The following is a 27,946-nucleotide window of genomic DNA, read 5'->3' on the forward strand; positions in this document are numbered from 1 at the left end:
CCATACCATGGATGAAAGTAAGGTAGAGGGGAAGAAGCCGCAAGATGGTGGGGCGATGTCACTGAAAGTTGAGAAGTCCGTTTTGGCAGCGACGCAGAAGCCCGAGAGCAGTAGTTCAGGAACTGCATCCCGGCAGCTTGCGAGTGCAATCAGCTCACAGCCTCGAATGCCTTACACGCCTCAGTTCTCGGCAGCTACGGAGATGATTCTTAAGCGGATCAGGGGAGAACCGACAACATTCAACAACGCCGTCTCGCCCGCCTCAGCAGCGGGCGTTAGCCAGTCTACCTACGAGGATGCTAAGAGGCGTCTCGTCATGAGCATGAACACCACCCTCACTTTACCCATGCCCGCAACGTCGGCTTCTCCTGCGCCGGCCCCTACACCCGGCCTCTACTCGCACAGCATGGCTACGTCGAGACCGCCGTCTGGAAGTGCCTCGAAGCCTGCCCCTCCTGCTAAAGGCGCCAGCAAGCGAACCAAAGCGCAGAAGGGAGGCAAGCGCAAGAAGGTAAAGGGAGAAGAAGACTCGTCCTCGAGTCTCAGCGAGCTGTCAGAAATAGAAGGCGACGGCGCGTTCCCAGACCCGGCCGCACCGACTATGACCAAGTCCGGCCGCCAGGTACAGAAGCCGACCCAGTTCACCCCGGCGCAGGCGGCGGCGGCGAACAAGAAGAAACACTACGGCAAGCGGACGCCGGAGCAGGCCCTGTGCAAGGTGTGCACGCGCGGGCTGAGCCCGGCTAACAACCAGATCGTCTTCTGCGATGGCTGTAACGTCTGCTGGCACCAACTGTGCCACGACCCCTACATCGACGACGAATTCGTTAGCGACGAAAGTCGGTCATGGTTCTGTCGGGGCTGCAGCGCGAAGCGGGAGAAACAACTGGCGAAGAAGAAGTCGGTGGACGGGTTCAAGGGAGTTAGTTGGGCGAACAAGAGCGCCGAGCAGGTGAGTCTGGTCCTACTGCGCAGTCTCTGGGAGAAAGCGTTGCTAATGAAGTGTCGCAGAAACGGAACTATCTCTCTAGCCTAACGCCTGGCCAACTCGTCAACGTGACCATGTATGCCCTCGAACTTCATCCCGACCTTCCCATATTCCCGGCAAACGAGAACGGCGCCAAACGTGGACTAGCAGCTGCCCTCGCAGGGCCGGGGCCGTACTTGCCGCTCGCTAGGGCTGAGACAAGCTCCAACAGAGGAGGACCTACGTTATTCGGCGCAGCCCAGAATAACAGCCAGAGCAACTCGGAACAGGCGAGGAGGGAGGGCTCGGAAGATTCGATTCCACCCTCCTGGCCCAAGGTCGGCCACGGAGTTCTGAAGGGCCTCCAACAAAAAGAGGAGGATTTGCAGGACAAGGACGACTTCGAGGCGTTCAGTGAAGCAGTGTACGACGTTACAGGTAGAAAGATTAAGGAGAACGGGAAGATGATCGGTTAAGGCGAGTCGGCATGAGAGCGGACTCATCTTCACGCCGAGCTTGTAGGTTGATAGCTGTGTGGCGCAGCAGCATCCGTAGCAGCTGACGCCTTGTTGCGGCATGTTAGTAGTAATTGTATTTGGTACATAATCTTAGTTGCTGTATACATATACATCATGATTTTATAGATCAATACGTGATGTGGATGCCGTGCTGTGCATTGATTGACTGGTGTTTAATGCTGCATCCGTTCTAGAGATATGAGCGCATGCGTTTCTATTATCCTAGATGGACTACCAAATGAGTTCTATGCAATTTTCATGTCTTGGGAACACCAAGTACATGTATGTAGCGTAAATGTTTCTTTGCCGTCATTTGTACAGTCGCATTGATCGTAGGGAGCCTGGGTCTTTCAGGGGCAACGTATTCATTGACCGAGAGCAGCCATTGCATGATAGCTATTTCCCCATACTGTATACATGCATATCTATGGCTATATGCGACACATCCTCTAAACACGGCAAGCGTGGACCAAGCCGATCCACGGGTACTTGAACCCATCTCATGAAACACAAGATGCATGGCGCCTGTCTCGTTCCATCAACAACTTACATATTTATCAATTTTCTATCAAACCAGAATCCGACTCTATCATTTGGCTCGGTATAGACTTAGCAAGATGATGCTTCGTGCACTTACTGCCGCGTTATGCGCGCCCGGCGTCATTGGCGCCATCTTTGCTCAAGGAGAGCAGCAGCAGGCGCCGCTGTTGACTGTACCCGCCAAGTCCTCGGCCAGCGCTAAGATCGTAACACACGAAGCTCACCCCCACCATAGCTTAAGCTTCACTGCTCACTCTGGCGGAGATGCCACCACTTCCAGCCGCGATGATAACACGCCCAACATCCTAGACGTGTGTCCTGGCGCCACCAATGGGTACACTGGTTATCTCAACTCGGGCAGCAAGCACTTTTACTTTGCTTACTTCGAATCCCGAGCCAGTCCCAAGGATGATCCGCTGGTTATGTGGATCAACGGCGGCCCAGGTTGCTCCAGTATGACCGGCCTGCTCATGGAGCTGGGCCCCTGTGCCATCGACGACGGAGGCGAATCGGCACACGAGAACAAGGACAGCTGGATCAATGCCGCCAACGTCTTCTTCTTGGACCAGCCGATTGGCGTGGGCTTCTCGTACTCGGACAACAGCTCCGAGCACGCTCGAGGCACCTTTGCTGCCAGCGAGGACATCTACGCCTTCATGCAATTGTGGTACAAGGCCTTCCCCGACTCTCGGTCGCTTCCGTTCTCGATTGCTGGCGAAAGCTACGGCGGCCACTACATTCCCATCTTTGCCAGCCACATCAATGACATGAACAAGGTCTCACCGCCCGAGCTGCAGATCCCTCTGGAGTCGGTCCTGATTGGAAATGGCATCTTCGCCGACACGGTGCAGGCCACATCGTCCTATGATATCTCGTGCACCAATGTCACTGGCGTTGGCCCCATCTTGAAAGATGGCGCCTGCAAGAAGATGGCAGCTTCCGTCCCGCGATGCGAATACTTGATGAAAGCATGCGAAGAATTCCCAGATCCCATTGTGTGCAAGGGTGCGTATGATTTCTGTGGCTCGGAGCTACAGAATCCTTATTTCCATTCGGGCAGGAACTATTATGACGTTTCCAAGCCTTGCGTGGGCCCGCTGTGCTACCCGATCATGAAGTCCATCACGACGTTCCTGCGACGTGACAATGTGCGCAAGGCGTTCGGTGTCAACCCCGACACTCCCAAGTTTGAGGCCTGCAGCGACAAGGTCGGAGACGAGTTCCGCAAAGCTAATGACGGGCTGATCGACACGCGGCCGTTCGTGGCAAGACTGTTGCACTCTGACATCCGTGTGCTCATCTACGTCGGCACCTACGATTGGATCTGCAACTTCGTTGGCAACGAGCGTGTCTTCGGCTCATTGCCCTGGAAGGGCCTGGCGGACTTCAGATACCAACAGGAGAACAACAAGCAGGTATGGGAAGGCGGCCTTTGGTGGGAGAGTGGCATGCTACGTTACGTACGCGTCAACGGGGCCGGACACATGGTGCCTTTCGATAAGCCGAAGCATGCCATCAACATGTTCAGCGCCTGGCTCAACAAGAAGCCGCTGGTTTGAACAGGAGCCACCACGCAGGATGCCCGCCCACTTGGACTATCATGGAAACGCGAAGCATAGCACTGCAGCTGAGTTTCTGGTTACGGCGGCATGACTGCTATCAGATGTATTAAGAAGACCAGACTAGCGGCAATCTCGAATAGTTTCCAAACTCCATTACCCCAATCCTGGAGGCCCAAGTTCGGCGAGAAAGGATGCTGCGGCGCAAGTGACAGCGTTGATCATCGCGCAATGAACTAGATCTGCAGGTAATCTACGCAAACTCATCTGTGACACCGCACTGTGTATCATGCTAACGAGCGTTTTCTGTCACCGCCCAGCCCCGCTGGGAGACATCACTGAACCGTCAGAGTGCGATATTCGAGGGGTAACAATTTAGAGTTGCCGCGTCGTCTAGCCCAAAGTATTCATGAACAATTTCATCAATTAGGATCATGGAGATTCACAGGCGGTCAAAATAGTAACGGGCTTCACGACTCGTACCTTTCACTAGTTCCTAATTATCTGGGTCCTGAACGGGATCACGTCGCGACATAGGAATCGATTATGACCTGACGACGTATGAGTTGCGGGTATTAGAGTTCCGGCCCATCATTAAGCTTGGCACTCCCGAGATGACCGCCGTACCGCGTTGATCCGTCCCGGCTAACAGTTTACAGGGCATCTTTCATGTCAACTGGCTACGGTGCCACCGCCTTCATGTTAGAGTGTACCGCATCAATGAATATCGTCACATGCCTCCGCTATCGCTTCTAGCACAAGGCACAGATGCTGGGGGATGCCGTGCGATGGACTACCGCCATCAGAAATTACGTGACCACTCCATTCCGCCGTGGTGTGAGATATAAGGGTGGTAATAGCCGGCCGGATATCCATATTTTTCCTGTATCCTTCATCCCCAAACATCCTCCCACATTATATTTCATTCCCCTTATCTTGATATTTGACTGTCTACACTTCGACCAACACCAAGGAAGTAAACGACAAGATGCGTGTCAGCACCGCCAACCTCGTCCTGCTCCTGGCCACAGGCAGCATGGGCTTCGTCATCCCTCGCAATGAGACGGCTGCCTACTCTCTCTTGGTCCGGCAGGAGGGAGGCAACTCCACGAAGCCCGCCCCCGAGGAGTCCGCCAAGAGCCACGAGAGCAGTGCTGCGGCCCAGACCAGCGCTGCCTCGCCCGAGACTGCTAAGCCGGCCCCGGAGGAGTCCGCCAAGAGCCACGAGAGCAGCGCCGCGCAGACCAGTGCCGCTTCGCCCGAGACCGCTGCCCCCGCACCAGCTCCAGAGGAGACGAAGCCCGCCCCCGAAGAGTCTGCCAAGAGCCACGAAAGCAGCGCCGCGCAGACCAGTGCCGCTTCGCCCGAGACCGCTGCCCCTGCCCCAGCTCCAGAGGAGACGAAGCCGGCCCCCGAAGAGTCCGCCAAGAGCCACGAAAGCAGCGCGGAGCAGACCAGTGCCGCTTCACCCGAGACTGCTGCCCCCGCCCCCGCCCCTGCGGAAACCAGTGCTGCTTCCCCGGAGACCAAGCCTGCTCCCGAGGAATCTGCCAAGAGCCACGAGAGCAGCGCTGCGGCACCAGAGACCGCCGCTCCCGCTCCCGCCCCCGCGGAGACCAGTGCTGCGTCACCCGAGACGAAGCCTGCCCCTGAAGAGTCTGCGAAGAGTCACGAGAGCAGCGCTGCCGCACCAGAGACTGCCGCTCCTGCCCCCGCCCCGGCCGAGACCAGTGCTGCTTCCCCAGAGACCAAGCCTGCCCCCGAGGAATCTGCGAAGAGCCACGAGAGCAGCGCTGCGGCACCAGAGACCGCTGCTCCCGCCCCTGCCCCTGCCGAGACTAGCGCCGCTTCACCTGAGACTGCTGCTCCCGCCCCAGCTCCGGAGGAGACCAAGCCTGCCCCTGAAGAGTCTGCGAAGAGTCATGAGACTAGTGCTGCATCGCCCGAAACCGCCGCCCCCGCACCGGCTCCGGCAGAGACCAGCGCTGCATCGCCCGAGACCAAGCCAGCTCCTGAGGAGTCTGCAAAGAGCCACGAGACGCCGGCCCCTACCCCCGCGGAGACTAGCGCTGCGTCCCCCGAAACCGCCGCCCCTGCTCCCGCCCCTGAGGAGACACAGAAGACGCCCCCCGCCGAGACCAGTGCTGCGTCGCCCGAGACCACCCAGCCCGCCCCGGCCAAGTCCACCTACGCCGCGCAACCCGAGCAGACTTCTGAGGTGTCCCCGGAACAGACCACGTCGGCGCAGCCCGTTCCCCTCCCCACGCAAACGTACGGCGCCTCCAAGAAGATGGCGAGGATGCTGCGCGTGGCGAGAAACGAGACGGTGGTGTAAGCCATTACCCACATACCTATCTATTATACCCCCCAATGCGCCAGGCCCAGAAACGAGCTATCAAGTTTCTTGCCGGCGCCTTGCCCTCTCCCATTACCTCTTTATACATAATAAGCCCCTTACTTTCTATTTAATTAGCTTCCGCTACCTGGGGAAAAGTTCTTAGTCGTCTCACGACACGTCGCTCATTCCATCTACTTCGGTCATTTCAGAGCCCTTGGAAACAACTTCTCAGACTGCTAAACACGGTGGGAATGGAAGATTTGTGGGAAAGGTGTTTGGTGATTGATTACAAGTCGCTCCTTACTCTACACATAAGTTACAACTTACATACTTAATAATCAATGAAATATATGGCTTATGAATCATCGTACGGACCCTGACTGCCATGATCGCTTGATTGACATGCCCTTTCCAGTTCCAACAGGGTGCCAAACATGGTAGACCTTCATGAGGGAAATGACTGAAATGATATTGATATTGCTCGCTATTCCACAAGGTATCACGCTTCCAATACATGACAAAGAATGGACACAACACGTGTCGCTGAGTAGTACGCTGCTCAAAAAAAGATGTCCGCCCTATGTGCCGACCATTCGCCCAGGTTTTCCCCCCGAACACGCTTTTTCCCTATTTCCGAGCCATACTCCCGTCATGGTTTCATCACTCATCATCATAACAGGTATGAGAGAAACAGAATGGGATGATATGTACAGAAGGGCAAGTGGCGAACATATACACACGTCGCGCGCCAAGCCCCAAGGCGGAAACGAAAATGGAGAGAGGGGTTCCTCCCCTCAGCTGTATCCAGTAAAGTACAGTGTAGATCAATGATAATAAAAGAGGAAATTGTTGTAGTCGATGATTCTCCTTATGCTCGCGCGGGAGAAAAGAGAGACTGCCGCATCGTGGTAGGTATTGCAGTGGTATAGGTAGCAGCAAGATCTGCTTTAGACGCTCTTTCTCGTCGTCCGGCTGTTCTTGCCGTCGGTGCCGCGCATCTTCTTGGTGCCGGCGGCCTTCTTGCCTGGCTTGCGCGTGACGGTGCCGACGACCTTGTCCTTGACGCCCTCGACCTTGTCGCCGAGCGTGGACTTGCGCTTGTGGTGGGTGTTGGGGGCGCGCGAGCCGGCGGTGGACTTGGTGACGCCGCCGCCGCTGCGCTTCGTGGTCGTGGTGGTGGTCTTGTTGTTTTGGCGCTTGCGCTCCGGCGTCGTCGAGACGGTAGAGTGGACGCGGGGCTTGGAGTTGCCTGTCGTGGAGCGGGTGGAGGCCATGTTTGCTGGTAGAGGCGCGGTGCTGAAGCTTAATTGATGGGAGCTGTAGTGGGGTGGTTTGGGGGAGCTTGGAAAAAGTAAATACAATGGGATTTCTGCCGTCACGTTTGGCAACTGATTCAGTTTTCAAGATAGGAAGATGTAGATGGAACGAAACTGCGTCGGCAATAATCAAAGGGAGGAACCGATTTAGGAAATAACAGAGAAATTAGTTTCGGTATACTGATTGCGAAAAAAAACCTGATATTGTTTGTGTCTTCCTCGCGACGGGGGAGCGCATGAAACTGGGCCGGCGCGTTGCTTGCGTGTATCGAGATCTGGGTTGGGCGGGCTTTATGACGTAGCTACAGCGCGGTGTTGTGCTGTAACCTTAGGCAAGTCGATGCGCCATTGGCCACCAGGGGGCACTTATCCGCTGGCGGGTGGGTGTGCTGGAGCACACACCAGCAACCAACATCACAACACGTCTGTCCGTCTTGCTACTAGGTACTACCTGCACTTCACTTTTGCTTCTTTCTTTACACGTTGCGCAGGCAGTGCCGACTTGGGAACAGCAGGAGCATCATGTAAAATGCTATTGTAATGCCATGGAATAACGAGCTGCAATCGACTAACTTCTATTTGACACGCTGAGACAGGCCGTAGTTCCACCACACAAGCCACTAGAGCATTCGTATAATCGAAGCTTTCTCGTTGGCGGCCCTGCTGAAGCAACTCGCGGTAATGTAAATATGACAATTTTCCTGTTGGTATTTTCCCCAAGTCCAGCCCTCCAAACAACTACCGATTTGTGAATGCGCATATGTAAAGTAGCCCCGGCTCTACATATCATCAGGAAACGAGGGCAATCCCTTTTTGGGATAATCGAACCAACGCCGCTGGTATTCGAATGCGCTGAGTGGTGCATTTCCACGGTTTTTCTGAGGCGGCGCCAACTGTCTTGTCGGCCACAACATGAACAGTCGGCAGGTGAGGCGAGGCTTGATCCCTTTCTTGGGCCACTCGCTGGCAGGGCCGAATTCTTCTTCGAGGGCCGCCTTCCTGATCCTGTCCAAGGGCGGCTGGTCCTCCCCTTGCACCTGGTATGCCTTCCCCTTGGCGAGAAAACAGACTTCGAGGGCGTTGTGGTCGGTGTAGAACCTGTTAATCTGGTTGTTATTCACCAGGTAGAAGGTGCACCCGCTCCCTTCGTTGAGCCACCGCCCGGAGAGCTCGTTGCCAGACAGCAACGCGCCTCGATTGCGACAGAACGCGTGCAGGATCTTGCCCCCAAAGAACTCGAGCCATGTTTCCCAGCGCGGTGCCTGGCCTGGGAGGGTGGGCAGTGGCCGGGACACCTTTGCGTTGAGACTCCTACCGTTGAAGTCGGGCTCGTATTCGAACGCCACGTGCCTCGTGGCGTCTACTGTCGGCGGCGAGAGGAATTCGATGATGTCGGCGAAGCTGGTATCGTAGCTCCATTTCATATTCATGTCCGGCCGGATGCAGACCAGATCATGGCCTTGGTTGATGAGCAGTTTGACCTTGTGCTTTCCGAGCTGAATGCTGAGGGGCACACGCCCGTAAATCGGCGCCAAGTTGCTTTTAATGTACCGATTCCAGATCTTCAAGGCTTCTTGGTTGACTCGCCAGAACTTGGTACCCCCGCGGAAAACGTTCAGATGCCCTTCTGTCCAAGACGGCACCTTTCTTCGTTGGTTTTCGTAGCCAGGCGCCGCTAGGGTCGCGCTCCGTGTCGACTTGCACTCTTTGATGGCTCTTTGCTTCAGTACAAACTGTTTTCGCTGGTCGGCGACTTTCAACTCGGGCATAGGGATCGCGCGAAAGAAGATGACATGGCTCGTGGGGTGATCGAAGACTCGGTTGATGTCTGTGTCCTCAGACGAGCTTGATGCCTCGATGCTGGACTTGATCACCCTGATATATTCCTGGATGGCGTATTCCCAAATCTGGTAGCGAACCTTTTTGGGAAGGTTGCTGAAGTTGGTGAATGCCATAGCGATTGGTGCCTGATGGTGTTAACCTAATGTGCTCAAGGAAATCTCGATGTCGGCCGTACGACAAGTCGTGTTGGGTATGTCAAAGTAATACTCGAAGCAGTGGTGGTGCGACGGTTTTAATGTTCACTACCATGGAAAGAGCATCGCAGAGTCCAAATGCACTTGCCCCAGTGCTCATGTTGTGATGTACCCGTGTGGGTAGATGATAAACTGACGAGTACCTGGCTGCCGACGAAGCTTCTCGTCGCCTTTGTGGGTACCACATTTACACACTGGACTGGCAACATCTCTCTTTTACTGCAACGCATCATGATGATTCACACCGGAAAGACATAAAATTTGCGATTTAAAAGATTCTGCTATGTTTACACGTCCATTTGGTAAGTAGATCCAGGTCTCCCGATTATCCCCCAGATCCAATCTAATCCATTGAGAGGGAAAGAAAAGAATACACAGACGGTACCATAACGTACCGAGACGCAGATGGAAGATAAGTCCGTCAGACTATTCCATGAAACTGAGTACGCCAGCCAGACAGGAAAGAATGGAGCGAGTGTTGTGTAAGGCATTGTTACTTGTTCCGTATTGCCGTAATCTGGCCCGTCATCAATTTTACCAGCGCCGAATGCCCGCCAACATCTGTGTTGCCCACCTTCTCGGCAGAACGGACATAGCTGTTTATGACGCCTTTCACCTTGTGCTTCCATGCCGGGTCAGGCTTCTCCAGTGGACTGGTGGCTTCGAGGGTAGCCTGCCAGTCCGGCTCCATGGCATCTTGGTCGTTTCACCGCAAATGCATATCTTGCCCATCTATCTGTCGTTTGACCTTCTTCGCGAGGATTTGAATCCTTCCGCCCAGAACGCGATTGATCTTACTCTTAAACTTGGCTTTCTGCTGCGCCCCATACTCCATTACCATGCCGGCAACGGCCACCTTCAAGGCCTGTCTGGCCTTGGTGGCCATGCCATCCACCCTGTCTTTCAGACTCTGGTCTCCCCTCGTGGATGCCTCGTCCATAAATGACAGCACCAAATCCACAGTGACCGTGTAAAGTCCTTTCATGCCAAATTTCTTGTGGCTTTCTTTGTATGCCTTGGCTGAATTAGACTCCATATTCTCGCCCAGATATGCCTCGAGGTTGATGTCAGTGAGCCCCTTGACCCATGTCAGACCCCTTTCCCACAACTGATCCTCCTTCCCTTTCACTTCATACTTGGATCTGTCCTCGTCGGGCCAACTTCCATCCTAGTATCCCAGCCTCACCACCTCGCTTAAGGCTGGGTTTATGGGATCTTCGATGTAGGTTCTACCGATTACTAGATTGTAGTCGAGAAAACGCTATCGCACCTCCCGGGTTTAACCCCCTTTCCCGATTAAGTATTACGCGGTTATATACCTTTATCTTTATTTAAATATATATATAAAAATATTTTCTTATAAAATTTCCTTAATATATATTTAATTTCTTTCTTTTTTTTTCTTTATTATAAAATTTATTATATTTATTTATAATTATAAATCTAATTTAATATTTTTAATTTTATTTATATTTTAACTTAATTAAATTCTATTATTAATACTATTTATTTTTTATATTATATATTAATTTTTAAATAAATTATATTAAAAATAATATTTATTTTATTATTATTTTAAATCTTTTTTAAAATTAATTATTAATAAACCCTTTATAATTATAAAAATTTTCTTTATTTTTTAAGGGCTATTTTTATTTTAATAATATTTATTTATTTAAAGCTATATTAATATTATTATTATATTATTACTTTTATTTTAAATATATAATATTTTAAGATTATTTTTTTAATTATATATATATAATGGTAAAATTATATTAATATTATAATTATATTATTAATTTTTATTTTAAATTAAAAAGGTTTATTATAATTCGATTTTAACTATTAATATAATTTTAACTATTTAAAGGTATATTATATAATATATAAAAGGTACTTTTAATTAAAAGAGTATTATAACTTTTTAAAGCGTTAAGCGATTAATAACCTTATAATTAGCTATAATAATTATATTCTTTTAATTTAATTAATTAATTTTTTTTTTTAAATTTAAACTGTTATTTTAATATAATTTAAAAGTTAAAGGCTATAATATAAATTAAATCTTTAATTAATTAAATAAAGATATTAACGTAAAATTAAATATTAAAATAAAACTTTCTTTAAAAGTAAACCGTTTAATTAATTTATTTATTTCTTTTTTAATTATTAAAAAAGATTAATTAATAATCGGGAAAATACCTTTCGAATAAAGGGGTAGACGCCCGCGAAAGGCTATACGTTAAAGCTTCGAGGGTCTTATAGCCGTTACGATTCGAAAACGAACTGTATAAAAAGGGATATATTATTACGGTTCGATCTTAACTACTAGTGCGATTCTAGCTATTTAAAGGTATATTATACGATATATAAAGGGTGCTTTTAATTAAAAAAATATTATAACTTTTTAAAGTGTTAAGCGATTAATAACCTTATAATTAATTATAATAAAGTTACCTTTTTATATTATTTTTAAAAGATTAATTAATTATTTTAATTTTAAATAAAAAAGGTTTTATTTTAAATTTAATTAATTAATTATTAAATATTAATAAATTATATATAATATTATAATTAATTTATAATTAATTTAATTCTATTAATTTCTTTATATATATTTATTAAAAAGGATTAATTAAAATTAAAAGTAATATATATAATTAATATTTTTATTATATACTTTATTAATTTATTAATTATTATATTATACTTTTAATTATTAGAATTAATACTTAAATATATTAAATATAATATAAATTATATAAAGTTTTAATAAATTATAAATTTAAAATTATAATAAAAAATAATTAATAAAAATTAAAATTATTTTTTAAAAATATAATATATTAATTATTTTATATATAAATATTTATTATTTAATTTAAATCCTTTTTTTTAAAATATTTTAAAAATATTAAATTTAAAGTTTAAAATTTTTTTTATAAATTATTTAAAAAATTATAATTAATTTATATTCTTTTATAAATAATTATATTATATTTTTTAATTTTTAATATACTATTTTTTAATATTAATAGAATTCTTTATAAAAAAAACTAAATAATAATAATATATATATTATTAATAATTATAAAGTAAATTTTATATTAATTTCTATTATAAGATTTTTAATTAAAGTAAAAAGATTATTTAATAATAAAAAAGAAATTTATTATTAAAATTTAATTTTATCTATTAAAGATAATAAATTTTAATATATAATATCGATTTTATATTAAAAAAGCGATAATAATTATTAAATTAAAATATTTATTAATTTTAAATAAAATTTAATTCTAAATCTTTTATTTATCCTTTTTATTTTAAATTAATTTCTTATTAAATCCTAAAATTTTAAAAATATTTCTTTTATTAATATATTTTTAATTAAATTAAATTATTTAATTATTTATAAAATATAATTATTAAAGGTTAAATTAAAATCCCTTTTTATTATTAAACTTATTATTTTTATAAATTTTATATTCCTTATAATATTAAAAGAAAACTTTAGAAATTCATTTTAAATAAAGTCGGCTATTAAATATTAAAAAATTTAAAAAATATTAATATAAAGTATCCTTTATTTATTTTAAAATAGAAATAATTATATTTTAAAGGTTATTATTATTATTATTAATAGCGATTAATTAATAAATAAATAAAAATTAAATTCTTTTAAAGTTATTAATAAAAATATAATTCACTTTACTTTAAAAATATAATTAAATTTTATTAATAATATTAATTTATAAAGTTTAATAATTATTAATATAAAATATAAAGTTTAAAAAGAGTTATTTAATTTTAATTATAACCTTTTTAATTCTTTTTATAATATAAATAATAATTATATAAATTTTTAAAATTAAATAATAATAATAAAAGATTAATTTATTTATAAATATTAAAAAAAAATTTAATTAACTTTAATAAATAAATTTATTAATAAATTAACCCTTTTATTATAATAATTTTATTAAATAATTAATTAAAATATTTTTTTTTTATCCTTCGATTTTACCCGGATATTAATAAACCCTATTTTATAACGGAGTTATTATATAATTCGATTAATTAAGTCGATATAATAAATAAATTCTATAAAATAAATATAAATTTAAAAGAATAAATACTTTATTAATTAATTAAAAATTATATTAAAAAAACTATATTAAGCTTATTATAAGTATATAAATAATAATATTAAATAGAATTTTAATAATTATAACGAGCCTTTAATTAATCGATTAAATTACCGGATTTTAATCTAAGTATTATATATTAAGTCCCGGGTTTAAACCCGGTATTATATAAATAAATTAATTTTTTATAAACTAATTATATAAATATTAAAACGTTTTATTAATACGTATTAACCGTAGCTGCGGACCGTAACGGTCCGCCGGCTCTTACCGGTCCGGCGTGGTACGATAGGAGACCCCATTTCTTATCGTAATAGAGGCTGGAAAAACGGCGCTTTTAAAGGGATTTAAACCCTCGATTCGATATATACCCTTATATCCGGTTACTTATTTATTAAATTATATAAACTAAAGGTATTAAAATATTATTAATATTTTATTTTAAATCTTTAAATATCGTTTTTAGTTTTAATATTATATCTTTTAAAGAAATATTATTTTTTAATAATATTTTAAAACGTATAATAATAAATAAATAATAAATATATTAATTTTAATTTATTATAAATAAACTTTTAAATATAATATATTATCCTTAATATATTTTTAATTTTAAAATTTTAATTTAATAATATAATTAAATTAAAAAGTTATAAAAGCTATAATATTTATTTAATAAAATTAATAAAAGTATATATTAATTTTATAAAATATCTCTTTAAGAATATTAATTAACTTAAAAAAAATAAATTTATTATTATTAATAAAATTAATTATTTAATTATATATTAAAGTTTAAACTATTATATTATATTCCTCTTTAAATAAATAAATAATACTTATAATTAAGTCCTTTATATTAATATTAATAAAGAAATAATCTATAAATTTAAAATAAATTATAATAATATTTATTAAAGTATAAATATTTTAAAAGTATATAAAAAAGGGATAAAGAATTAATATAAGCTATATTAAAATAATTATCTTATTAAAGAAAAAGAATAAATAATTAAGAGATTAATTAATAAATAATTATTATATAAATATAAGGAATAATTTAATAAAGTAAAGGATTAATTATTTAAATTTTAATTATTTAATATAATATTTAATTTTTTTTCTTTATATATTTAATATTATATAAATATTTTCTTTTTCTTATTATTATATTATTAGCGTTTTATATTATAATATAAATATAAACTATTTATCTTTATAATTTAAATATAAATTCCATTATTTATAATTATAATAAATAATAAGGATTTATATTTATCCTTTTTATATAAAAATTATTATCCTTATAATATAATTTAATAATAATAGTATTTTAATATTCTTTAATATTTATTATTAGAAATTAAGTTTTATAAATAAGGTATTATGTTATTATTTTAAATTTATTACTATTATAATATAAAAACTTTATTTTAAAAATTATAATATAAAAACTATACTTTAAAAATTATTAATTATAAATTAAAATTTAGGATTTATAATTTAAAAACTATAATTAAAGAATTAAAACCTATTTTAATTCTCTTTAACTACTTTAAAAAAAGTATATATATATATATAGTTTATTAACGCCCGAGCGGCGGAACCGAAAGGGTAACTAACGCTAATTTACGGTACATTCTTAAGTCGCTTCTTATCACCTAAAGCCCATGCATGCTCCATTTTCAGTCGGTCACTCCATTACCGTCAGCACGTTCCTGTTCGGGATCCCGTGTTAGTAGCATTTCCTGGCAGGCCAGCTTGAAGGCCCTTCTCCAAGTGTCCAGCATCCTATCATCGGCAGCTGAAGCGGCGCCTGTAGTCTTAGACACGGGTCAGTTAGCAGTGGCAAAATAGGTTAGTAGATAGCCCTAGGGTGTACCCCTTTGGGTTGATGGGTATGCATCCAGTCGGCCCGTGGCCATCGCAAATCGTATCGTTGCTCGAACGGCCTCCATGTTGGGAGACCAGAACCGGCCGTCCGATGGTGACTTTCCGCCCAAGTAAAAGGACAAGTTGCCCCTGTGGGTGTCTGTGCACTGTAGCATCTCTCCTCGGTATGCTGTCCATTTGCTGCATCGGAAGAGGAAGTACTCCACCGTCTCTCTCGCGCATCCGCAGTCGCACTGGTCGGTCGGTGTCGCTTTGATCTGATACAGGTACTCGTTCAACCTCGCTTTCCCTGTTCGGAGCTGGGCAAGAACGCTGGCTTCTTTCCACGAGACTCGGTCGTACAGCTGCTTCGTGTGTTTTCCTGGAAGAGCTGTGTCGACGCGCTTGGAGTGTTGCCCGACGCGTTCCGGCAGGCTGGTTGGAGCGCTCCGTTTGGCCCACGCGAGGTTCAGTGTTGTTGACTTCGTCCCCAGCATCTTGGTCCCTGGTTCGGCACCCAACCGTGTTGTGGTCTTCGCTTCCTTCTTCGCGCGATCCATGAGGTCGTCCTCTTTATGCGTCGGTAACCAGGCAATGATGACGCTATTTCCTTCTCTCCGCAAGCTCGAAATGGCCTGGTAGGCTTGCTGGATATGCCTTTGCCCAGACTGTTGGCGTGGTTTCTTTAGCGTGAGTACCGCTGCCCTGTTCCTCGTACACAGCAGGATGTTCCGGTACCGGGGCTTCGGTATTGAGTGTAGCATCTCTGCCATAGCGGCCAGCTCTCCAGTATATGGGTTCTGCTCCTCTCTCGAGCCCAGAGTAACGGCACGGGTCTCGAGTATGGGGCTGGCTTTCGTCGATGACCTCACTTCGACCGCGCCTGCGTACCCGACTAACCCGTTCCTGGCCGAGCTGCTGACCGCAATGCGCAATGCCCAGTCGGCGCGCTCGACCTCAGATTTGGCGTCTGACTCGTCCGCGATCGCCCTTATCCGCCTCTCCCACGGGGCTAGTGCGAAGGGTTCGATGGTTTCTAACTCTTCCATCGGTATGTCTTTGAGTAGGTCCGCTACTTGGTAGAATGGCGATCGATGGTATCTCCGGAACTTCCGTATTCGCGCCGTACTGCTGCGAAGGGGGTTGGTCGCTGGGAGGGTATGGAGGTCCGTCCACATTCTGATTGCTCTCCGCCAAAACCGGTCTTGGGCTGCGGCAATGTGGGCTTCTGCCTCGGCGACGCTTGTCGCCGCCGTCATGAAGGTTCCCACGATCGCCTCAGAGCATATTTGCAATAACAAATGGCAGAGTATCTACCGGTCTCAATTACAGATTGAGATCATGTGCGTCCCGACAGAGGTGCGCAAGCGGTGCACCGAGCTGAATGACCACGATATCCAGCCAATGAGATCGTGTAGTAATAGCTAGCTACATCATTGCAAACGGTTATACAGCATTGATATATCTGCACGTTCAATTGGCCCCGTTCATTATAGAGATAAGTGCTGCATGGTAGCAAATTTTATCACACCTAGCAGAGTGCCTATTGGACAGCATTGGACAACGGAGCATGAGGATTCACATTCTGCCTAAGCCCGCCCCGTGTCTATGAAATATTAGGACCTTTCTTGGTGTGTCAATTTCTGGTCGACCTTAAATGGTGCATCTAACTCGTCGCCTCTTCGTCGGTGTCTCTCCATTCCACCCACTTCGCGGATCACCCCCATTTCTTGCCTCCCATTTCAATACGCTCAATTTTCAACCTCGGGGATTATTCTTTGCATTAGCACCATGTCTGTGGACTCTTTATCTTTGGAGACAGTCCAGCGCAATCTGAATAAGGTGGGGCAGGAGGGGAAGCGCGCCGGGCTCATAACCCGGAGGTCCTTCGATCAAAACCAAGAGATACTATCTTCTCCCCCTCCCCTTTCCCTAAAATACTTAGGTGCATTAATTCCAAAAAGCCCATAGTACTATGTGCTTTGAAGAAGAAGTGACCGTTTAAAATAATCCCTAATTTTTTTATTCTAGTTTATCTATTAACCCCTCTGCACCCCTCGTACCCATGGGTGGCCAAGTGACTTAGTGATCACAGTTGATTGGTCAAGTTGATTAAATCAGCGCTCCTAAGCCTCTGCTCCGATACCAGAATTTCCGGCGGAAACCAGTCTTCTAGTCGCCCAGCCGGCCATCCCGGGGCTCCAGCCATATCCTCCCCCTCTCGACCACTCATGATGACACCGAGGGCCGTGCCGGTAAGCCACGCCCAGACCATCCCTTCGCCGGCGAACCCCGCTGCAATCCATTCGCCGCTCGGCTTCTCGTCGTCTAGACCCAACGACGCGCCCGCATTTGGAGGCGTCGTCCTGCCCGTGAGACTTTGGCCGAGTTTCCCAACAAAGGGCATCAGGTCACCGGTGAACCCCAGCGTCCCCGACCACGCCTGCTTGAATTCGGCGCCTCCGCCCCAGTTGGGAGAGAAGACGGCGGGGAAGACGCCGGCAATATGGGCCAGCGTCAACCCATCTAGAGATATCCCGTCGTCCGATAGGCCGATCATGTCGATGCCTTGCTTGGAGGAGCGGACAAAACCGCCACCTAACAAGAGGTCTCCTTGACTGGCATGGCGCGCGCTGCTCCCCGCATCGACATTGGGCGGCCGCTGCGTGACGTAGTCGAAAGCATTCTTGTACACAACCCCCCACGAACGATGGGCTCCGTGATCGTGATCTCGGGAGAAGAGATCGCCGGGCTTCTGGGCCGACATGTGAGCTTGTGCGGGGGTGATCTTGCGGCGCAGACCCGGGACAAGATGGGATGCGTGGCCATTGGTGGCGTGCACGACATTCCGCGCAAATAGGGTGCCTCGGGGTGTTTGGACCGCATAAGGGTAGCCTTTCGGCGCCCCTGGGTCGTCGGTCCGGATGGCCCCCACGGGGGTATGGGTCTCGAGGGAAAGGGCATCGGGAAACTCGGCTAATAGCTGGTGCCAGATGGTGGTCACAAATCGATAGGCCCAAATGGCCCCTGCTTTGTACGAGATGGCCCCCGCCACAGTTTCGCCGGTGCCAAATTTCTGTCATGCAACGGTCAGCGATGCGTTTGAAAGTCGGGGGGTCTTGTTTGACTTGATTAGATCAACCCACCTCCTGGGCCTCCTGGCGCTGCCACGTTCTCGTCACGTCTTCGGGAAGGTTGGCCTTTGTCTCCTTGGCATTCCTAACCGCCTTGTCGAACGACGCCTTGTCCAGGAACAAGTCCACCGTCTCCACCTGTCTCGTTTCGGCGGCATCAATTCCGCGAGCCTTGCAAATATCGACGAGGACATCGAGATGTTTCAGCTGAAACCGGGTCAACGCCACGGCCCGGTCCCGGGGCATGGTCTTGGCAAAGCGCGGATAGACATCGTAAGCAGCCGCCTTGATGTGGCCGCCATTGCGGGCCGTGGCACCGCTGCATACATCTCTGGCCTCGAGCACGACGACCTTATCGAAATTCTTCTCTGTCGAGCTGCTCTTGTTCTTCGCGCCCAAGACCAAGAGGGAATGGGCCACAGCCGCGCCGCTGATACCGGAGCCTATGATGGCAACATCCACTCGGCTCGGAAGCTCCGCGGACTGTTGCTTCACCAATTCGGGATAGGGTGGATTGTGTGTCCAGTACGGCGTCGAGGGATTGGAGACGGGCAGCCCCGGCGAGAGCGAGGCACGGGCGAGAGCCGCTTCGAAGTCTTTCACCTGGTCCTGCAATAGAGCGATCGCCGCGACGAGGCTCCGTCCGTGGTCTAGAACGACGGAGATGATGGCACCCATCCTGGGTAGTGTGAAAAAGTTAGGTTCCCGGGCGGTTGGCGAGTGACGGAAGAGCTTGCTGGCCTTGGCTGGAACCGAAAACTAAACTATAAAAAAAGAGCTTTGGAAACGAGGGGATGGATGTCCTTGCCATGACCTTCCGAAACCCCCCGTATAGCTTTTGCCGGTTTTACAGTGGGACCGCAATGCGCTAATTACTAACGTAGGTACTACCTATATAACGTATCGAATTAAGTGGCGTACTTTAAAGCACCTTCGCGACTAATTAATTAATTATTTAATTAAAATACCTTTAATTAATTTAAATTAATTAGAATTTAATTCTTTAAATATTTCTATAATTATTTATATTAAATAATAAAATTTTTAAAATTAATATATATAAATATCGATTTTATATAAATTTTTAAAAAAAGTCTTTAAAAATAAATATAAGTTTTTATAATATATATTTTTTAAAATTTATAATTTATTTTTCCTTTTTATTATATATATATATATATATATATATATTATTATTTTTTATTTTAATCCTTTTTATAATATTATATATTTATAATATTATTTATATTTTAATATTTATTTATATATATTATAATAATTATTTATAATAATAATAATATTATATTATATACGTTTATAAAAAACGTTTTTAATAATTTTAATAAAATTAACGTTATTATATTAATAATTAAACTTTAATTTTTTAAAAAGTTTTATTTTTATAATTATTATATCACTTTTAATAAATTCGATTTTAAAATATTCGAAATTATATTTAATAATATATTTTTTAAATTATTATAATATATAATTTTTTATATATAGGATTTATACGTCGTATATAAAATATATAATAGCGAAAATCGTTATTAAAATTATTAAATAATAAAAAATATATTTATATATATATAAAATAAAAATAAAGTTTTAAAAATTATAAATTAATTTAATTAATTAAAAAAAAAGAATTATTATTAATAAACGGGAAATAAATAAATCGAAATTAATAAATAACTTTTTAATAATAAATATATTATTATCGATTTATTATTAATCGATTATTATATAATTAATTAATTTATATATTTATTTAATTTAATTTATTATATAAAAAATAATAAATTTTATATAGATTTTCTTTTTAATATAAATAATAAATTAACGTCTTTTATAAAACGGTTATTTTATTAATTAATATTATATAATTAATTTATACCGGCTTTAAAAAACGGACTTTATATAATTATTTTTAAAATATTATATATTATATTATTATTAAAAGCTTTAAACCTTTTAAAATTCGATTCTATTATTTTTAATAGATAAATTTATTTATAAAACTTTAATAAAAGCTTTATAAAATAAATTAAAAATAAGTTAATATTATCTTTAAATATAGTAATTTACTAATAAATAATTAATATAAGTTTAATAATTTAAAATATATATTTTTAATTTATTTTTATAATTTAATTAAGAAATTATAAATAATAAAAAATGGATTATTTAAATTTATTAATAAAATAAATAATGTATAAATTAAATAGTTATATTTATTTAATTAATTTAAACTTTATAAAATAAAGTTATATATTTAATATATAAAAGTAATTATTAATTATTTATTATTTTATTATTATATTATTATAAAATAAAATCTTATATTTATTAAATTAAAGTTTTAAAATAACGCTTTTTTTAATATATAATTATTTTTAATATAAATATATTTAATGTATTTAATAAAATTATAAAAGTTATAAGGTATTATACCTTTATTAAGGTATTTAATAGTTAATTTTTAAATTATTTTATTAGATTTATAATCTATATAATATATTAAATAATTAAAGATTAGTTTAAACTTTTAAATTATTATTTTTAAAAGGGTAAATTTTATAATTTAAAGTAATGTAAGAAATAGTATTAATAATTATATATAAGAGGTTATTTATAAAAACTATAAATATAATAATAAATTTAATATTTAAAAAGCCTTTATATTTATTATTTATTTATACTTTATATAAATCTTAATCTATTATTTATTTATAATTAAATAACTCTTTTATTATATAACTTTAATTTAATATTTATAAGTTAAATAAATAAAAGATATAACTATTTAACATTATTAATAACTATTAATATTAGCATTTAACTAATAGAATATTTCGATTCCTTATTAATACCGTAGTACTTTACGCCGCCCTAGCTATATTTGCACGTGGCGATGGCAGCTGGTCCAAAACCTGTTCGTCTGCCTCCATGACGCTGGGAGATCTTCAGGCCAACTGCAACACGCCTCCTATGGGACCACCTTGGATCTGCAGCGAGCTGCATTTGAACCATTGCTATGCGTTCAATACTAAAGACGGGATCCATGCCAAAGACGAGTATGCTATTTTACCCCTCTCATTTCCTTCTCCTGGCAGCGACCGGAAAGAAGCCCCTTCCTGATCCATGACCAGAAACTGCAAGTGGCTGACTGATTGACCGGCTCCATAGTGGCAATTTTGGCGATAAGTGTGAGGGCTGCGAACTCGATGATGACGGGCACACGATGCGGTGCCAGTACAGCGACAGCGGCAAGACAGAGTTATATTATGTCGATACTGGTGAGTACCTTTGGCTGACGCTGCCTGCTTCCCATGCATTATGCATTAGCAGGGAGAGGACTAGAGAGAGTCGCTTATGGACGCTGACACCGGAACAGACGACCTCATCCGCAACGATGAGGGCTACCTGCGCTGCTACAGCCATAAGGGCACCAAGTGCCAGCCCGACAAGCTCGCTGCCCGCAGCTTGGCTTTCATTGCTTGAAGCCCACGACCAATTTGATTCCTTGCTACTCGTACAATCTTAGCGAGAAGGAAAGGCAAAGAAAGGAAGTTGGCCAGCCCCAATTGCCCAAGCCACGGCTTTCTCGTGTGCCTATAGAGGCAGGGAGGGGTTATAATTACCGATACAGCAATTATTTTGTAGTGATGGTACAGTGGGATAATTGACGGAGTAATTGGGGCGTCAAAGGGAGCTACCCTTCGAGCTGCTGGTAATGAACTGGTAACCAATTAAGCACGGGTGCTCTATTCAAAATTCCCCTATAGCATCGTTTTTTCTTTCTTTCTTTCTTCCTTTTTTTTATTCATGATTCCTTTCCGCCACATGCCCCGAACGGCCTTCTTAGCGAAAATAGATTAGTGTACAGGGCATTCTCCTTAGGAAATAGACAGGTATGAAACAGTAATTACGCGAACTCTATGATTATAATAACGGCCTCAATAAGTAGACACTGACTGACCATTCGGTGCTCCCGTATTGAATCTAACGCTTAACGTAGTCCCTGTCTTTTATCCTCCGGAGCAGGGCCTCGTATCCAGTATGTTGCTTTCAGGGACCCGGATAGCCAGAACTTTACCAGTGACCTACAGGTTCAGGGATATTCCGGGTACTCCGAGTTCTCCATAGACCTTCAAGCGGGCAGCGGTATAGGCGACTACGGATTTCTTTTTGATGATGAGTTCTCGGATCTCTGCGACTACACCCAGGACTACCCTGACTGGGACTCTCTCGTCGCCGCCGCGAACAACTTGTCTGCTTCGTGCGTCACATTTCACGCCATGGAAATCCTAGTCAACGCCCACAACGAGTCGATGTTACAGTCCGAGAAGTATACCGCAAACGACTACGTTCTGTACTTCTGGTATTACAACAAATCGATGATGGAAGTCCTGCCATCCGAGATCTTGTGGTTCCTCAACCAAGGAACCGTCAACAGCTTTGCCAACTGCGATTTCTACAACACCGACAACCAAAAGTATAATGGACCCTGCTCAGTCCCAGAGAAGTACCTGTGGGCATCTTCGCCAACAGATTGGGGAATTGACTGGTCCCTTAATTTCACCTATACAGACGTAGACGGGTTTTGGTCTGCCTTCTACAATGCGACAGGCCTTGTGAAAGCCTGTGTGAACTTGATCGATGTCTACCAGCAATACCGGCCTGCACCCGCCTGCGGACTCACAAAATGCCAATATTACAGGCATTGGCCTCGCAACGCACCGTGGCCTTTCCCCAACTTCACATTGCCTAACCCCAAAGACGCCTTCGTGAACCCTGCGGACAGCACCACTGACAACATGGGCGGCGTCGAGGAGACGTGCTTCGCCGCGCTAATGGATCTTGTATTCAACCAGATGGATGCCGATTTCGATCCTATTCTGTTGACTTATTGGCCACGTTAGTTTCGCGCCTTGTTTCTTGCATCTCTACTTTGACATGACAGGAATAACCAAGTTGCTGCCGATCCACGTTGATAGTTTGAAATCATGATCTCATTTCAATCTGGTATACATCAACACCCAGAGCTTGGCGATCTTGAATGAGGGGCTACGTCTCAAGGTTACCAGGTCCTGTAACGTGAACTGCTTGTCTAGTGGCCAAATACCCAGTTGCGTACTTATGGCCAGTAAGTACCCGAAATCAACATACACGTGGCTGGTTTACTCGGTGGTCGATAGCATGGTCCTCATCTCCGCCATGTCCCCCCCCCCCCCAAACACCCAAAGAATTTGACGCAGAAGAAGTCGCAACCAGATTACTACCAGTAGTGAATAGAGGCAAGAGGAAGGGTAATCAGCAGGACCTGCAACGGCGCATTTTTCTTCAGTGCAATTCATGCCAATGCGAATGAATTGTTGTCACTCTTACACGCTTGAGGTCACCGATAAGAACTACGGATACGGCGATAGATTCAATACCCGGGGAGCTTTGTATTCACTGCTTCCTCGTACGTTGCATAGACGTCAAGCAGATTGATGCTCGCAACATGAAATCCGTTTAACCGTAAACATCAACCTCAGGCTGATCGATGCTCGCAACATCAAGGCCATTTCACCATAAATCATCAACTCAGCGATCGTAAACCAAGCATACCGAATCAACACCCAGCCACACCCAGCCAACACAATAACACAATGTTCCGATCTCTTCCGTCGCTCTTTCTTCTCTGCGTCGCCCTGGCCACACTTGTACGTGGCGGTGACTGGTCTAAGACCTGCTCGTCCCCCAAGATGATCTTTGGGAACCTTGCCGCCCACTGCCGCTCGTATCCTGCGGGACTCCCTTCGGTCTGCACCATACTGGACCTGAGACAATGCTATGGTTTCGACACCACAAACGGGCTCTATCAGAAAGACGGGTATGCTTTTGCCTTATTGGTGGCCGGAACTTGCGAGTGGCGGACTAACTGGCTCTACAGTGGCGATTTCGGCGCCACGTGCGAGGGCTGCCAGCTGGATAACGACGGCCACACGATGTGGTGCAAGTGCCCCGACGGCGGCGGCAAGAAAAAGTGGTATTATGTCGATACTGGTGAGTAAATTCCGCTTGGCGTTACCTGCTTCCCGCGCACTGTGTTATCGGAAGAGGAAGTGAAAGAGAAAGAGAAAGAGAAAGAGAAAGAGAAAGAGAAAGAGAAAGAGAAAGAGAAAGAGAAAGAGAAAGAGAAAGAGAAAGAGAAAGAGAAAGAGAAAGAGAAAGAGAAAGAGAAAGAGAAAGAGAAAGAGAAAGAGAAAGAGAAAGAGAAAGAGAAAGAGAAAGAGAAAGAGAAAGAGAAAGAGAAAGAGAAAGAAAGAAAGAGAAAGAGATAGAACTGACTTGTGGACGCTCACCCTCGAATAGACGACCTCATCCGCAACGACGACGGCTGGCTGCGCTGCTACAATCACGAAGGCTACAGTTGCGATTACGACAAGCTTGCTACCCTAAGCGACTCCGGCGAAACAAAGGCTGTCCACAGCTTGGCTTTCACTGCCTGAAGACACCAGCTTGGTTTCTTGCTACTTGCATATCCTTCAGAGGAGGAGAAAGGAAATGGTAAAATTGGCCAGCTCGATTGCACAAGCTATGCGGCTTTGTGTGCTACATTGGGGCATTCTCCTTAGGAAACAGACAAGCAGCTATTAATTACGCGCACCCCATGTTTATGATAACGGTCTCAAAGAATAAACCCTGACTGGCCACTCGGTGCTCCCGTGCTTGACCCAGCGGTTGACGTAGTCCCGGTCTTCCATCCTCCGGAGCAGGGCTTCGTACTCCTCCCCCTTCTGGATACCCTCCTCCAACGTCTTCGGGATGTCTTCGCACTCCTCTAGGCTTTGGTAGTAACTTCGTTGATTGGTCCGTCAGAGATACAACAATGAACAAAGTGTGAAAAGGAAAAGAAAAAGAAACAGCCGCAAACTGAAAAGGAACTCACGTCGCATCAAAGCGCTTAAACACCTTGCACCTCTCCCCCGGCGTTGTCGCCATATTGACCCGCGCGTACCAGTCCTCGGGCAAGCGCGGCAAGGCCGGCCTGAGGAAGGCCCCGCCCTCAGCCGGGCGGCTCTCCCGGTCCCGGACGTCCTCGGAGCCCGTGAGGACCCAGACCTCCCCGCGCCGCCCCTTGGCCTTGCCGAACAGGTTGGCCTCGGGCGCCGTGTACGCCGTGTGCACGCCGGGCGGGAAGTGGAAGCCGTACGGCGTCCCGCGCTGCACGTTGTCGCGGTGGCGGCAGTAGAAGCCCCAGCTGGGCCACCAGCGGGCGCCGTGCCGCAATAGAACGAGACTTAGCCGGTCCTCGGCCGCGGCGTCGGCTTCGTCGGCTTCGCCGTCGGAGAAGGGCCGGTCGGCCTCCTCTAGGTTCGAGAGGCGCATTTGCTTCAGCTGCACCGCCGTGAACAGGCCGTAGATAACGCCGCCTGCTGAGGGGTAGGCCCAGGCGTCGCAGCCCACGGGGGAGAACCGGGTGCGGGGCCGGGCGTCTGGGGTCCCCGGCAGCAGCTGCTCGAGGCGCTCGGATCCCGGCGGGGGAAAGATGGACGAGGCAACGTCGTCGTCGTCGTCGTCGTCGTCGTACTCGACGACCTCGCGAGTCTGTCGTATGCTGGCGGCTTTCTGCGAGCCCGAGGCCCGGAAGAGCTTCTTGCGGAGGTACCTGGTAGTCATGGCGGGACGGGATCGGGAGGTTTTGGAAGTACCCATCTCGCTGCGGGGGAGCGGTAAACGGGGAGATTGAGAAGAAATCGATGCCAGTTGGCGCTGGGGCCCAAATGCACTTACTTATGCACTCAAGTGGGAATATCCAAACTGACAGGAGAAGTGGGTTGGGAAAATGTGTAGATCCCCTCCTATTGGTTCTTGGTTGACGCCTTTCCTATTAGGCAACAACATCAAACCACTTGCTACTTTCCCATACCCATTCTGAATTTCAATTACGTTTTGACTAGAAGAAACATCACTACAGGGCATGGGTTATAGCTCTGTTTTGATAAAAGACCACGGAGGGGTACACACTGTTGCATAAGTGCACTTGAGATATTGATACAACTAAGGGATATGCTAGCCTGAAGGCATCGACTAGATGTGCCGTTGAAGCCTAAATCCTGATTCGAGAGGCACAGTCTTCAATTCCTCTATCCATCGTCCCACCCCCTCGACCACCGCCGAATCAGACGTAGCAAATGTGGCGAGGACTGCTCAGTCCGGCCTTGAGCCCGCGCCCGTAGGTCATGTTGCCGGAGCTCTGGTGGAACCAGCCGCAGCCGGTCGAGCCGCACTCCTTGCCGATGAAGTGCATGTAATTCCAGTACTCGAGGCCGTCGCAGTTCTGCGGGCCGGCGTAGTTGCAGAGGTAGGCCATGCTGCTGTTTTCGGTCCACGTGACCACCTTGTGCTCGGGCACCATGTTGCCCGCGCCGCACCAGGAGGTCAGGAAACTGCCGGCGTCCTTCCACGAGGCCGAGTCGATGGTCTCGTTGCGTGCATCGCACTGCGGTCGTCAGCAAAAACTGTTCTGTATTTCAGAGCTTCACGAGTCGGCCTCGAGAGACAGGGCAAGTGGACTAAGGAGGAAAGAATTGCTAAACAAAAATGATAAATAGGAAAGTACTTACGCTCCACTGATCTCGAGTATTCGTGAAGGCTGCATTTCCGGCACCGTGGCCAGTAGGAGGAGGCACAAAGCCCGGGTTAACGGTAAAGGGAGATCCCGGGACCGGCTTTCCGCCGAGATCGGCGATGCCGAACAGGCCGTTCTCGTCGACGCCCATGTCCATGATGTAGCCTCCGTCAGGAAGGGCAGCCAACACTTCGGTGATGTTGGAGGCGGCGTTGGCGCCGAGGCAAACCATGAAGGTGACGAAAGCGATAATGAACGACTGCATCTTGACGTCGAAGTTGTGTAGAGCAATAAATGCAGGGTAAAGTCTTGAGCAAAGAGGGTGGTTTCAGTTTGGTGAAAGTGATTGATATCGGATTATGGTGAAAGCTCGATATGTTGATGTGGACGATCAAATGTTTGGTGAGGGTGGAAGGTGGAGGGTGACTGAAGCAAGTAAGTGGCAGGGCGGCGCAGACCTTTATAGGAGAATATCAAGTAGGAAGCATCAACATTGAATTCAAGGGATACATACTGCATTCAACGAGATTCGATACTATTAACTAGACCTTTAGTGAATTCATATATATTCACTCATGTACATGTGCAACTGCAGGATGTCTCGCTGAACATGGTGTCTAGCTATCTGCTGTATTCAGTCATTAATCCACCTGCCATATGACGAGGACCTAAATTTGAGCAATGCAATTTCTGTGAAGATTTCTAAATTAAATATGGATCAGCACCAGGGCTATGTAATATCATTGGCATCTGGTAGTGAAAAGAGAGATATACCCTCCTGAAGAGACCAAGTACTAGAAGGATTTTCACATCTAGGTGCAAAGCTTTAGAGCTGACTTCAATGTCCGCAGTGAATGCAATTAATCATATTAAATACACATAGATCAAGCTGCAA

The 27,946-nt window shown here is 44.0% G+C and overlaps 11 protein-coding genes across 11 annotated transcripts; 4 read left to right on the forward strand and 7 right to left on the reverse strand.

Annotated features, from left to right (window-relative positions):
- Positions 1 to 7: 7 nt before the first annotated feature.
- Positions 8 to 1,443, forward strand: PG985_002931 (uncharacterized protein; the record flags this gene model as incomplete). The annotated part of the gene is made up of 2 exons (XM_066822700.1): positions 8 to 952; positions 1,012 to 1,443. 2 exons carry the CDS (start codon positions 8 to 10, stop codon positions 1,441 to 1,443), a joined length of 1,377 nt encoding a protein of 458 aa, XP_066690132.1.
- A 659-nt stretch (positions 1,444 to 2,102) lies between these two features.
- On the forward strand, positions 2,103 to 3,584 carry PG985_002932 (serine carboxypeptidase; the record flags this gene model as incomplete). The annotated part of the gene is made up of 1 exon (XM_066822701.1): positions 2,103 to 3,584. One exon carries the CDS (start codon positions 2,103 to 2,105, stop codon positions 3,582 to 3,584), a length of 1,482 nt encoding a protein of 493 aa, XP_066690133.1.
- Positions 3,585 to 4,515: 931 nt separating this feature from the next.
- On the reverse strand, positions 4,516 to 5,924 carry PG985_002933 (uncharacterized protein; the record flags this gene model as incomplete). Its single annotated transcript, XM_066822702.1, has 2 exons — positions 4,516 to 5,047; positions 5,860 to 5,924. 2 exons carry the CDS (start codon positions 5,922 to 5,924, stop codon positions 4,516 to 4,518), a joined length of 597 nt encoding a protein of 198 aa, XP_066690134.1.
- A 945-nt stretch (positions 5,925 to 6,869) lies between these two features.
- On the reverse strand, positions 6,870 to 7,196 carry PG985_002934 (uncharacterized protein; the record flags this gene model as incomplete). The annotated part of the gene is made up of 1 exon (XM_066822703.1): positions 6,870 to 7,196. One exon carries the CDS (start codon positions 7,194 to 7,196, stop codon positions 6,870 to 6,872), a length of 327 nt encoding a protein of 108 aa, XP_066690135.1.
- An 821-nt stretch (positions 7,197 to 8,017) lies between these two features.
- Positions 8,018 to 9,193, reverse strand: PG985_002935 (uncharacterized protein; the record flags this gene model as incomplete). The annotated part of the gene is made up of 1 exon (XM_066822704.1): positions 8,018 to 9,193. One exon carries the CDS (start codon positions 9,191 to 9,193, stop codon positions 8,018 to 8,020), a length of 1,176 nt encoding a protein of 391 aa, XP_066690136.1.
- A 787-nt stretch (positions 9,194 to 9,980) lies between these two features.
- Positions 9,981 to 10,310, reverse strand: PG985_002936 (uncharacterized protein; the record flags this gene model as incomplete). The annotated part of the gene is made up of 1 exon (XM_066822705.1): positions 9,981 to 10,310. The coding sequence occupies one exon, from the start codon at positions 10,308 to 10,310 to the stop codon at positions 9,981 to 9,983; it is 330 nt and encodes a 109-aa protein (XP_066690137.1).
- Positions 10,311 to 17,383: 7,073 nt separating this feature from the next.
- On the reverse strand, positions 17,384 to 19,106 carry PG985_002937 (uncharacterized protein; the record flags this gene model as incomplete). Its single annotated transcript, XM_066822706.1, has 2 exons — positions 17,384 to 18,370; positions 18,441 to 19,106. The coding sequence occupies 2 exons, from the start codon at positions 19,104 to 19,106 to the stop codon at positions 17,384 to 17,386; spliced, it is 1,653 nt and encodes a 550-aa protein (XP_066690138.1).
- Positions 19,107 to 22,729: 3,623 nt separating this feature from the next.
- PG985_002938 (uncharacterized protein) lies at positions 22,730 to 23,353 on the forward strand (the record flags this gene model as incomplete). Its single annotated transcript, XM_066822707.1, has 1 exon — positions 22,730 to 23,353. The coding sequence occupies one exon, from the start codon at positions 22,730 to 22,732 to the stop codon at positions 23,351 to 23,353; it is 624 nt and encodes a 207-aa protein (XP_066690139.1).
- A 732-nt stretch (positions 23,354 to 24,085) lies between these two features.
- On the forward strand, positions 24,086 to 24,928 carry PG985_002939 (uncharacterized protein; the record flags this gene model as incomplete). Its single annotated transcript, XM_066822708.1, has 2 exons — positions 24,086 to 24,482; positions 24,792 to 24,928. The coding sequence occupies 2 exons, from the start codon at positions 24,086 to 24,088 to the stop codon at positions 24,926 to 24,928; spliced, it is 534 nt and encodes a 177-aa protein (XP_066690140.1).
- A 436-nt stretch (positions 24,929 to 25,364) lies between these two features.
- On the reverse strand, positions 25,365 to 26,099 carry PG985_002940 (uncharacterized protein; the record flags this gene model as incomplete). Its single annotated transcript, XM_066822709.1, has 1 exon — positions 25,365 to 26,099. The coding sequence occupies one exon, from the start codon at positions 26,097 to 26,099 to the stop codon at positions 25,365 to 25,367; it is 735 nt and encodes a 244-aa protein (XP_066690141.1).
- A 502-nt stretch (positions 26,100 to 26,601) lies between these two features.
- Positions 26,602 to 27,316, reverse strand: PG985_002941 (uncharacterized protein; the record flags this gene model as incomplete). Its single annotated transcript, XM_066822710.1, has 2 exons — positions 26,602 to 26,922; positions 27,047 to 27,316. The coding sequence occupies 2 exons, from the start codon at positions 27,314 to 27,316 to the stop codon at positions 26,602 to 26,604; spliced, it is 591 nt and encodes a 196-aa protein (XP_066690142.1).
- Positions 27,317 to 27,946: the final 630 nt, after the last annotated feature.

Source organism: Apiospora marii, assembly GCF_038362585.1.
Source record: "Apiospora marii strain CBS 49790 chromosome Unknown utg000002l_segment0_segment0, whole genome shotgun sequence".
In the NCBI taxonomy this organism is placed as follows: Eukaryota; Fungi; Ascomycota; class Sordariomycetes; order Amphisphaeriales; family Apiosporaceae; genus Apiospora; species Apiospora marii.